General features: G+C 40.4%; 1 protein-coding gene across 1 annotated transcript; it reads left to right on the top strand.

Annotated features, from left to right (window-relative positions):
* Positions 1-849: 849 nt before the first annotated feature.
* LOC128528173 (extracellular calcium-sensing receptor-like) lies at positions 850-12,007 on the top strand. Its single transcript, XM_053500928.1, has 6 exons — positions 850-920; positions 1,311-1,639; positions 10,239-10,420; positions 10,509-10,735; positions 10,892-10,992; positions 11,097-12,007. The coding sequence occupies exons 1-6, from the start codon at positions 850-852 to the stop codon at positions 12,005-12,007; spliced, it is 1,821 nt and encodes a 606-aa protein (XP_053356903.1).
* Positions 12,008-12,643: the final 636 nt, after the last annotated feature.

Below are 12,643 nucleotides of genomic sequence, written 5' to 3'. Positions count from 1 at the left end.
GGGCGGTCCTAAAGAGATTGCTCGCACATCAACTGTACTGTAAGTTGGAGAAGTGCGCTTTTCACGAGCGCTCCACCATGTTCCTGGGCTTTGTCATCTCGTTCCAGGGTATGGCCATGGACCTGCAGAAGCTAGAAGTTGTGCATCTTAGGCCCCTACCCAAGACCCTTAAGCAACTTCAACGGTTTCTTGGGTTTGCGAATTTCTATCATCGCTTTATCTGGGACTACAGTGCGTTTGCGGCTCCCCTACCCGCCCTGACCTGCCTCTCATCTCATCGCTTCACCCTCAACCCTGCTGCTATCTCCGCCTTCAAGGAACTGTCTCTGTTTTACACGAATCACGAATCATTGCACCACTCCGCTGGGATTGAGACAAGGGTTCACCAGGCCCAGGCCGTGGAGACCGAGCCGGCAGGTGTGCCACCTGTACGACTCTACATGCCCAGCCCCATGAGACCGGAGGTCCTTCAGTGGGGCCACTCCTCTCCTCTTTCAGGACACCCGGGCAAGCACCAAACCCTCCAATTCAACCAGCACGACTTCTGGTGGCCTTCCATCACGAAAGATGTCAAAGAGTTCATCCAGGCATGCCCAGTGTGCACCAGGGCGAAAGACACTAATCACCTGGCGCCAGGGGAGCTCCAGCCACTCCCGGTTCCTCATCGACCCTGAATGCACATTGCCGTAGACTTTATCACGGGCCTGCTGGTCTCCGAGGGGAAAAACATCATCTTAACCATCGTCGATTAGTTCTCCAAGGCCGTGCAGCTGGTGGCCCTTTACCAGACTCCCATCAGCCAAAGACACAGCCAAGCTGATATTAGAGCACATTAGCATGGGTTCCGAAATGACATTGTCTCGGACAGTTCAGAGCCCGGTTCTGGAAGGCCTTCTGCCGTCTGATCAATTCTACTTGCAGTCTGTCATCCGGATATCACCCTCAGACTAATGGTCAGATGGAGTGGACCAACCAACAACTGGAGCGCTATCTGAGATGCTTCATCGCGGATCGCTAGCACTCCTGGGCAGAACTCTCCCACAATCTCCATGTTTCGTCTGCAACGAATCTAAGCCCATTTGAGGTATGCCACGGTTTCCAACCTTCGATGTTCGACCACCAAGAACCGGAGGTTAATGTACCGTCAGCCCAACAGTTGGTCCGCAGGTGTCGGCAGCTGTGGGATCAAGCAATTCGGGCTATCCAGCAAGCCAACACCTGCTTCACGACCCAACATCGCCATCGCCATCAGGTGACAAGGCTTTCACCAGGGAAAACCTCCACACAGAATTTCGAAAACTCTCACCTAGATTCATTGGCCCCTACCGCATCAACCTCCGGATAAATCCTGTTACCTACCAGCTCCAGCTGCCTGCAGCGCTCCGGATCTACCCGGTTTTCCACACCTTCCAGCTAAAACCATTCACCACTTCTCCCATGGTTCCACCTACCCCCCCTGCTCCTCCTCCCTGGATTACCGATGGTGGTTCCGTCTACACCGTACGATGGATTCTCGATTCGCGTCCTCGAGGCAGAGGCGTCAAGTGCTTGGTCAACTGGGAAGGCTACGGCCCCGAGGAGCGGTCTTGGATTCTGGCCGGGTTCTTTCTCAACCCCGAGCTCATCCAAATCTACCGTCGTTGGGTATCCTCCACCCCAGGACTGTCAGGAGCCGGTCCTGGACAGGGGGATACTGTCACATGCACTCACTCCGCGACCGGCACTAGGACCCGGAAGTAGTACGGTCGCGACTCAGAAGGCATAAAAGAAGACAAAATGGCGCATCACATCGATCTGTCATTGAGTTCATGCTGGTTCCGATGCTCCGCATCATATTGTGAGTACTCATCTATTTTGGGCCTATCATCCTGACGAGTGTGTGTTGTTAGAACATGGGTTTATTTGTGTAAACGCGTTTGGGTTTACCGTCCATGCTACACGGGCTAAATGCTAAGTCTTCTGTTTCACCCCGGTTAGTTCGTGACACATATGGAGAATCCCCATTTCCTGAATCCCCCAGCTAGAAGATTTTTATTTATTTATTTATTTATTTATTTATTTATTTATTGTTTGTTTGTTTCTTTGTTTGTTTATTTGTGATATATCACCAAACATCATGGTCTGCATTTTCCAACCCATGCAGTCACATAGCACAAAATCATTTGCTTGGATAAAAAAAAAAAAAAATGTAATGATATCAATTCGCTGTTCCCATATTTGTAAATAAATCTCTTCTTTATAGGAGGGATTTTATTGTTATTTTTTACCTTATTCAAATTTACTACCTTTTTTAATGTTGACCAACCATCAACTTAAAATAGTATGGATTATGCCAATCAGGCATAACTTATACCAATAGCATTAAAACCAAATTTGAATTGTAACATACAAGTACACCTTCTGGCTTCACCTAGATTTTAAGTTCAACCACGGCAGCTCTGGCCCTTCGGGCCATATCTCCATGGACCCTCTGGGAGTTTGCTGTTGTTTCTGGCACTAGGACATAAAGGATATACACTCACCTAAAGGATTATTAGGAACACCATACTAATATGGTGTTTGACCCCCTTTTGCATTCAGAACTGCCTTAATTCTACGTGGCATTGATTCAACAAGGTGCTGAAAGCATTCTTGATAGAATATTATTGATAGGATAGCATCATGCAATTGATGGAGATTTGTGGGATGCACATCCAGGGCACGAAGCTCCCGTTCCACCACATCCCAAAGATGCTCTATTGGGTTGAGATCTGGTGACTGTGGGGGCCATTTAAGTACAGTGAACTCATTGTCATGTTCAAGAAACCAATTTAAAATGATTCCAGCTTTGTGACATGGTGCATTATGCTGGAAGTAGCCATCAGAAGATGGGTACATGGTGGTCATAAAGGGATGGACATGGTCAGAAACAATGCTCAGGTAGCCCGTGGCATTTAAACGATGCCCAATTGGGACTATGGGGCCTAAAGTGTGCGAAGAAAACATCCCTCACACCATTACACCACCACCCGCAGCCTGCACAGTGGTAACAAGGCATGATGGATCCATGTTCTCATTCTGTTTATGCCAAATTTTGACTCTACCATTTGAATGTCTCAACAGAAATCGAGACTTATCAGACAACATTTTTCCAGTCTTCAACTGTCCAATTTGGTGAGCTCATTGACCTCTTTTTCCCCTTTGTAGTGGAGATGAGTGGTATCCGGTGGGGTCTTCTGCTGTTGTTGCCCATCTGCCTCAAGATAGTGTGTGTTGTGGCTTGCATACCTCAGTTGTAACGAGTGGTTATTTCAGTCAAAGTTGCTCTTCTATCAGCTTGAATCAGTCAGCCCATTCTCCTCTGACCTCTAGCATCAACAAGGCATTTTCGTCCACAGGACTGCCGCATACTGGATGTTTTTCCCTTTTCACACCAATCTTTGTAAACCCTAGAAATGGTTGTGCGTGAAAATCCCAGTAACTGAGCAGATTGTGAAATACTTAGACCGGCCTGTCTGGCCCCAACAACCATGCCACGCTCAAAATTGCTTAAATCACCTTTGCCATTGTCTTGACCAGGACCACACCCCTAAATGCATTGAAGCAACTGCCATGTGATTGTTTGATTAGATAAATGCATTATTGAGAAAATGAACAGGTGTTCCTAATAATCCTTTAGGTGAGTGTGTGTGTGTATATATATATATATATATATATATATATATCTCCTATATACACAAAGCACAAAGCATAAATATATATACACAGAAAGATTTGTCTAAAAAGTCTTAGTATGCAGAAGCATCAAGAGTTCTTTTCACTGGAACTAATGGGCCTAGCCCAACTTCTGAAAAACAATCCCACATCATAGCCCCCCTTCCACCAAATTTTACACATGTCACAATGCAGTCAGACAAGTTCCATGTATCATTCACCAGGCAACAACTGCCAAACCCAGACTCATCCATCAGATTGCCAGACAGAGAAGCATGATCCGTCACTTCAGAGAACGCGTCTCCACTGCTATATATTAACCCAGACTCATCTATCAGATTGCCAGACAGAGAAGCGTGATCCGTCACTTCAGAGAACGCGTCTCCACTGCTATATATTAATTACATCAGGTTACAATGTTTCCTGTCAGGATGCTCTCTATGGGACAGGAGTAAAAGTTCCTAAGAACCAGCGCAGTCTGAAGTCTGAGATGGTAGCCGGGCCGGACCTTATTACCACAGTGTTAATATGACAGGACCATTACAGGTCCTGCGTTATGTATTCAGGAGGAGGTTGTTCCTATGTGCAGGACACTCAATGCACACTCTGCTAAATGACATTTTGCACTGTTCAGAACAGACAAAGCCACAGGCGTCTATGCTGCGGATTTCCTGGTGGGGTTGCTATGTTATGTCGGCTTATAATATACAAATTACATTCAACGGAGTGGGAATTTGTGGCTGACTATGGCTGCATCAGTGGCGGCTGCTCTAAGACTACAAGGGAAGCTTCGCTTTCTCTACTATGTTGAAAATAAATGCTCATATATGCACTGTCGTATTTATATTGGTTTTAATAAAAGTGTGCTAGAACGCGTACAACTTCATGACTAGCTCGTTCAGAATCAGGTATTTATTGTAAATTGTTTGACACGATTTTCTTGTCATACATTTCCATGCAGCACAGCGCGTTAAACCCTCCTGAAGCCCAGGTTTACTGGAGCTCTATGGGCAGCACAGTGGAGCTTTTTTCATGGCAGAAAAGCTGGACGGTAATTGCATAAATGCACCAAAATCGTCACTTTCAGGAAGCTCAGCTTTTCTGGGAGTGAATGGAGCAGTGGGCGGGCCAGGACGCTGGGCTGCTTCATGATGATTGGAGGAGCTGTTTAAAGGGCGGAACCCCTTTTGTGATTGACAGCATGTTTTAAGTATACATCAGCGGTACAGAGATTCGAGTTCAGTCCCATGCGGATTTGCAGGTGAAGTGGTACTCTGTATTGTTTGCTGGTGATAAACATTTGTGTTGGTACAAATCATTCTTTAAATAATAAAAAACATATTATAGCGTTCTTGACTTTGTTCCTTGTTTCAGCATTGTAAAGTGAGTTTGTTTATATAATTAAAGCAGCTTGTGGAAGGAGAAACTAGCCAGCTAGCAAGCTGTGCATAATAGCAGATGCAGACTGTGCTAATATTGTTGACCTGCTTTTGGCAAAACCATTTAGTAGTCATCCTTATGAGGAGTGACTCAGAATTAAACAGCAGGGCAGACCAATGCCCAAGATTGATATCAGGAAAAAATAACAGGTCTTTTCAGCTCTCCTGGTATGACAAGGTGAACTGGCTGACTGGAAGTGGTGTAACAAAGAAAATGTACTGTTGGCCATGCCTCTTGACGAAACCTTTTTAGGGAATGGGATGTGTTTGGTCAAACGTGGGATTTGGGGATCTGGGTAACTTTGACAGGGCATACAAAAGGCATGAAAAGTGCAAAGAACATGTGAGTTCATGTGCAAGGTTAAGTTGTCCTTGCAGGGTCAGGTTTCAACATGCAATCAATGAGGGTCTTCACATTCAGGTGGCAAAATATAATGAAACAGTAAAAAAAAACAGGGCCTTCCTAAACTGCTAATTGATGTGACTTCCTTGCTTGGCCGTCAGGAGCTGGCATTCAGGGGGCATGATGAGAGTAGTGAATCAGCAAATAAGGGGAATTACAGGGAATTTACAGAAACATTAGCTTAATATGACTCTGTCTTGGCCACACAATTTCAGTCATCAGCTGTGTTTTCTGGGATGTCCCACTTGATCTCTGCTTTCGCAGCCACTGTTTCTGATCATATAAACAGTGAAATTCAGATTGCTCCTTTTTTTGCCTGGCAGGTGGATGAAGCAACTGACATATACAATGTGTGCAATACAGCCTCTGAAAATGTGCAATACACTATGTATAGTTTATGTCTTTATTTCCTGCATAATATATCTCTGACTGCTCTTATTTATATTCATGTATATACATATTTACACCCTCATATTTATACTACTATGCTATCTCTGTGGCTTAAACGGGACCTGGGTCCTAATTTCGTACCAGAACATGGAAGTGTGCTGGTATGACGATAAAGCTCCTTGAATCCTTGAATCCCTTGAATATCTTGCCATGCCCAACTGCCTGTCATTGTTAGATATGTGGATAGTGCAGGTAAAATTTAAGAGTGCTTCATTGGATTTTTGGATGTGTCAGGGGGTCAAGATGCTCAGTCTGTGTTTAAAGTATTAAACGTGAATATGCAGGGCTACAGTTTTAGAGAAAAACTTGTGGCACAAACCTACGATAGGGCTGCTGTCTTTGCTTCATCTCTCAATGGCCTACAGGCCAAAGTTAAAAGAATATCCCCTAGTGCAGTGTTTGTGCATTGCTATGCACACAGACTGAACCTGGTGTTGTCCCAGGGTGCTAAATGCTTGCCTGAGTCAAGAATATTTTTTGCATCTCTCTCTGGGTTCACCACATTTTTTTCGAAGTCCACAAAAAGGATGTTTTTTTTGTTTTTTTGAGTCTGCAGGGTCTTCAAGATTGCCCAGAAACGCTCCTACTAGATGGAATTTTACATCACAGATAGCGAGCACTGTGGCAAACAATTATGATGGCCTCCTGCAGACTTTTGACAAGATTACCCAGGATGAGAGCATGGATGATGACACATTAGATGCTGCCAAAGGCTTTACAATGAAACTGGAGAATTTTGAGTTTGTGTTCATGTTGTATGACAAATGTGCATATGACAAATATTCTTTGAGACAGATGTTGACTTTGATATTGTTCAGCAAAGGGCTATGGATGTTCTTATCTACAACAAAATAATTGGGTCTTTCCTTGCTTTTGTCAAGGAGAAGAGGTCAGAGAAGGCTTATCAAGCAGTTTATTCAAAAGCAGCAAATCTCACGTCAGACCTTCGAGATGAACCTATTAGAAAGTGCTGTCTGTCACAATTACAGGATCAAAAGGACCCCTACAGAAATTTGTACATGGCCATCCTAGATAATCTCATGAAGCAGATTTCTCAGCGTTTTTCAAATTTGTGTTAGTTGACAATCATTGAGATGTTTTTTAGCAAAATTGAGACGAGCCTTAATGTTCTTTTTGCTTAAAAGTGGTTTGCGCCTTGGAAATCTGCCATGCAGGCCGTTTTTGCCCAGTCTACCAAAGTGTCGTGAAGTGAGGCCTGCAGTTCTTTAGATGTTGTCCTGGGGTCTTTTGTGGCCTCTCGGATGAGTTGTCTCTGCGCTCTTGGGGTAATTTTGGTCGGCCGGCCACTCCTGGGAAGGTTCACCACTGTTCCATGTTTTTGCCATTTGTGGATAATGGCTCTCATTGTGGTTCGCTGGAGTCCCAAAGCTTTAGAAATGGCTTTATAACCTTTACCAGACTGATAGATCTCAATTACTTTTGTTCTCATTTGTTCCTGAATTTCTTTGGATCTTGGCATGATGTCTAGCTTTTGAGGTGCTTTTGGTTTACTTCTCTGTGTCAGGTAGCTCCTATTTAAGTGATTTCTTGATTGAAACAGGTGTGGCAGTAATCAGGCCTGGGGGTGACTACAGAAATTGAACTCAGGTGTGATAAACCACAGTTAAGTTATTTTTTAAAAAAGGGGGCAATCACTTTTTCACACAGGGCCATGTAGATTTTGTGTTTTTTTCTCCCTTAATAACGTAAACCTTCATTTAAAAACTGCATTTTGTGTTCAATTATGTTATCTTTGACTAATAGTCAACGGTTTTTAATGAGCAGAAACATTTAAGTTTGACAAACATGCAAAAGAATAAGAAATCAGGAAGGGGGCAAATAGTTTTTCACACCACTGTATAACAAGTGAATGTATAACAAGTGTATACTCAAAGGCTCTCCAAGCAGCTTAAGGATTAACTTGTCAGAGAACTAACCTGAGTTGACCAGAAGATGTAGCTTTAGCGGTTAGCCCTTTGTAGCTTGAATGGTAAACCCAAACGCGGTAGCAAGCGAATAGGCAGGATAACCACATGATTTAGTCTAAGGACTCCCACGAAAAAGGAGCAAGGAAAAACACAAATTTAACCCGCGTCCTATAAACACACACTCGAATTAGAAAGATAACCCAAGAAAGTAATTACTCACGAAACGATGGACGAACAGCCTGAACTGACATGTGCGAACTCAATGACTGAGCGATGTGCCGTGGTTTGTTTACTCCTTTTATGCTTCCTGTTTAGCGACCTGACTACTTCCGTGTCTGATGATTATCCAGAGAATCTGGAGGATTTATACAAGTATACAACTAAGTATACAACTAATTTATACAAATTAGCTAAATCTGCATATATTTGGACTGTGGGGGAAAACTGAATTACTTGAAGGAAGCCTACTTCCAAGCACAAATTGAACTCGCAACCCTGAATGCATGTAACAGCACTAACCACTACACCAAGATGCTGCATTAATTGCATTTATGTAATTAATTGTAATTTAATTAATCAATTGATTTAAAGTAGACAATCAAAACTTGACTTAATGTTTCTTTTAAAACTTCAATGTAATGTGGCATATTGTAGAAATGAGATACCAAAACAATTAGAAAAAAGATTTTATCTTGTTAATAGTGTTGAAGTTTGTCTAAATTAAAATCATTTTGTTAAGAACAAATAAATGTCAGCAATATATCTGTACCCAGTTTAAAAGCATATAATTGTCAAAACAAAACAAATGTTTTTGGCTACCACTCGTGTGAGGCAGGTTAGTATAGCAATGAGTAATGTTCTCTGGCATCCAGAAAACATTAGGGAATATGTAGAATATGGTAACTTCCCCACTTCTAAAGGAAAAAACAAAGAAAAAGTTGACACACCTCTCAAACCAATCCATGTCAAACATTATGCAGGGTCACTGCCTATAAAACAAGGAGTGCTCAGCCTTGTTCTCTTCACTTTTCTAACCAAACATGTATATATGTAATATATTTAATTTATGTTTTCTGCTTTGTACACAAACAAGCTTTGCATGTAAGCTGTTGGATAATTTTGAAATGCAAAGCATAATGAAGCTAGGGGATATTATGATAGGTGGCATTTTCCCAATTTATTCAAAACAGGATAATATACTTTATTCATTTAATAACAAATCACCAATAGCACAATGTAATGGGTAAGTGTAAAAATAGAATTAAACTAAACTATAAGTTAAATTGGATTTATAAAAACTTTTTTTCCGTACAGATTTGGCTTACAAGCCTTTCGCTGGATGAGGACTATGGTGTTTGCAGTAGATGAAATAAATCAAGAAGACGATTTACTTCCAAACATTTCTTTGGGATATATAATTCTGGACTCTTGTTCCTCTCCTACTAATGTTTTGAGAGCTGCCCTCACTTTGATGAGCACATCAGAGCAAAACTTCTCTCAATGTCATCCACCTCCTATATTAGCTCTTATAGCTGAATCAGGATCTACCCAGTCTTTAGTTGTTGCTGGGGCAGTTGGACCATTTAAAGTACCACTGGTAATAAAAAATAATACATATGCAACATCTTTTAATGTGAAAATGCAGCATTACACTAATGTTTTTTAATTGTAACTTATTTGTCCCTGAACAGGTGAGTTACTTTTCAACATGTGCTTGTTTGAGTGACAAGGCAAAATATCCTACGTTTTTCCGAACAATACCAAGTGACTATTACCAGGCAAAGGCTTTGGCTTTCCTTGTCCAACAAAATGGATGGGCATGGATTGGAGTTATATACTCTGACAATGATTATGGACTAAATGGAATAACAGCATTCACAAAGGAAGTTGAGGCTCATGGGGTTTGTATAGCATTTGTTGGAAAGGTTTTGCGTACATATCCGCAAAGTAAAATCCTTGAAGCTGTTGAACTGATAAAGCGGTCAACTGTTAAAGTGATACTTGCGTTTGCACCAGAGAGAGACATTGATCCTTTAATGAAAGAAGTGGCCAAACAAAACATTACAGGAATACAGTGGATTGGAACTGAATCCTGGGTAACCGCAGACAGTCTTTCCACTCCCGAAATGTTTAAATATTTTGGAGGAACAATAGGATTTGTTGTCCGAAAGGTAGCCATGCCAAAACTGGCACCAGTTCTCAAAGATGTCCGTCCTTATAATAATTCTGGTTCTGCTTTTGCAAGTGATTTCTGGGAAGCACTGGTGGGCTGCAGACCTCCACTGTCAGTAAATAATTTTCAAAATAGCACAAACACATGCTTAGGAACAGAAGGAGTTGATTACACAAACAAATTTTTTGATGTCACACAGCTTAGAATCGAATACAACGTGTATCAAGGTGTATATGCAATTGCACATGCTCTACACCAATTGATATTTTGTGAAAATCCTAAAAGCAACATTTCACAACTGTGTCTTAATGCTTCAGAGATAACCCCTAAACTAGTGAGTTGTATATGCAGTAAAACATTAACTGTGATTATTATCATTTACAAAATCATTTAATTATTTTTTTTATTATACAATTCAAAAGGTAAATGAGAAGCTGAAGAAAGTAAATTTTTTGGATTCATTTGGGTCAAAAGTGTTCTTTGACAAAAATGGAGACCCCCCTGCTTCATATGAAGTCATAAACTGGCAGCTAAGAGAAGGGCATGTGCAACATGTTTCTGTTGGCCATTTCAGCACCACAGCAAATGGAAAATATGTACTCATGATTGATGAAAATAAAATTATCTGGAGCACAGGAAATTTGGTAATATAAACATATTGTAATTAACACACACACACACACACACATATATATATATATATATATATATATATATATATATATATATATATATATATATATATATATATATTTATTTATTTATTTTTTAAATATATCTTAATCATATAATATGTGCCCCAGACTCCTAAAGCTGTTTGCTCAGAAATTTGTCCACAAGGCACAAGAAGAGCGCAAATTAAAGGTTTACCTGTGTGCTGCTTTGACTGTATCCCATGTGCTGATGGCTCTATATCAAACATTACAGGTAACATGATCAGGTATTTAATATTAATGGAATAATTACATTGTTGTAATCAAACTTTTACTATGCCATGTCTTCTACTTTAGGAGCAACTGATTGTATCAACTGTCCTCAAGAGTACTGGTCTAATGAAAAAAAAGACAGCTGCATCATGAAAACAATAGAGTTTCTTTCATACACTGAAACAATGGGAATTATTCTTATGGCCCTGTCAATATTTGGTGCCTGTTTAACATTTTCCACTATGGGGGTGTTCATACACTTTAGAGACACACCAATAGTTAAAGCAAATAATTCTGAATTAAGCTTACTTTTACTTATTTCTCTTATATTCTGCTTCCTCTGTCCACTCACATTTATTGGTGAGCTAACAGTCTGGTCCTGCATGTTGCGTCACACTGCATTTGGTATTTCCTTTGCTCTATGTATTTCCTGTATTTTGGGAAAAACTATAGTTGTAGTAACTGCCTTTCGAGCAACATTACCTGGAAACAATATAGCAGAAAAGTTTGGACCACCTCAACAAAGAGCCATTGTGTGCTCATGCACTGCAGTTCAAATAGTTATCTGCATTCTTTGGATAAATGTCGCACCACCATTCCCAGATAAAGTTATTGAACAGCACAGTAAAAAAATCATTTTAGAATGTAATACAGGTTCAGATGCTGCTTTTTATGCCGTACTAGGATACATTGGTCTTCTTGCTGTAGTATGTTTGGTCCTCGCCTTTTTAGCAAGAAAACTACCTGATAATTTTAATGAAGCCAAATTCATCACATTTAGCATGCTTATATTCTGCGCAGTTTGGATCACCTTTATTCCAGCTTATGTCAGTTCTCCTGGAAAGTATACAGTAGCTGTAGAAATATTTGCAATTTTGTCTTCTGCTTTTGGCCTACTGTTATGCATTTTTGTACCAAAATGTTACATAATTTTAATCAAACCAGAGAGAAACACAAGAAAGCATATAATGGGAAATAATACAAAGATTAATTAATTATTTATTTAAAAAAAGGACTGTTCCAAATGTTTTAAAAATTAGTAAGTAAATTATTTAATTTTAAGGGTAAAGCAGTGTTAAGAACATGTAGAATGGTCCTATAGGTTATAGGTGGCATCCAAAGACAAAAGCGAAACTAGATTGCTGATCACACTTCAACTTTAACTTTTCATAAAAGTTATTCAGCTATGGGCAAAAAGTTATCTTCCTTTTCCAGAGTACAGGATACTTCATCTTTAAATGGGCATAGGAGAAGAAAGAAATGGGTTTAAAAAAAGAAAGAAAGAAAGAAAGAAAGAAAGAAAGAAAGTGGACAGGAAAATCCATGGTTGTGATATACTTGAAAGCATATGGGTCAGTAAAAAACAAAAATAAAAGTGTAAGAATTGCTAAAATATTTCTAAAATCACATCTATGAATTGATTTATTTTTGTTTATTTGTTTGTACCTCTTCCTGTTATATTTTTTTTGTGAGTTGGCATGTCCATTATGCACATTAAACCTACTGTGTAACCCTTGTATAAATTTCTGCTCATTTTGACCTGCCATATATTTCATAATGGAACCAGGTCAATTTTCCCCAAGGATTACAAATTAGCATTAACAACAGCACCATTTTTTTCAGTGTAGGAT

This window comes from Clarias gariepinus, chromosome 7 (assembly GCF_024256425.1).
Source record: "Clarias gariepinus isolate MV-2021 ecotype Netherlands chromosome 7, CGAR_prim_01v2, whole genome shotgun sequence".
NCBI classification, from domain to species: domain Eukaryota; kingdom Metazoa; phylum Chordata; class Actinopteri; order Siluriformes; family Clariidae; genus Clarias; species Clarias gariepinus.
This window is presented reverse-complemented; position numbering and strand designations above follow the sequence as displayed.

What these genes read in the sequence shown, in the direction of transcription:
- LOC128528173 (XM_053500928.1), top strand. Translation starts at nt 850, where the DNA reads ATGACATTGTCTCGGACAGTTCAGAGCCCGGTTCTGGAAGGCCTTCTG. An exon ending in CAGAGATAACCCCTAAACTA is followed by an intron (nt 10,421 to 10,508) that starts GTGAGTTGTATA and finishes ACAATTCAAAAG; the next exon opens with GTAAATGAGAAGCTGAAGAA. An exon ending in AGCACAGGAAATTTGGTAAT is followed by an intron (nt 10,736 to 10,891) that starts ATAAACATATTG and finishes TGTGCCCCAGAC; the next exon opens with TCCTAAAGCTGTTTGCTCAG.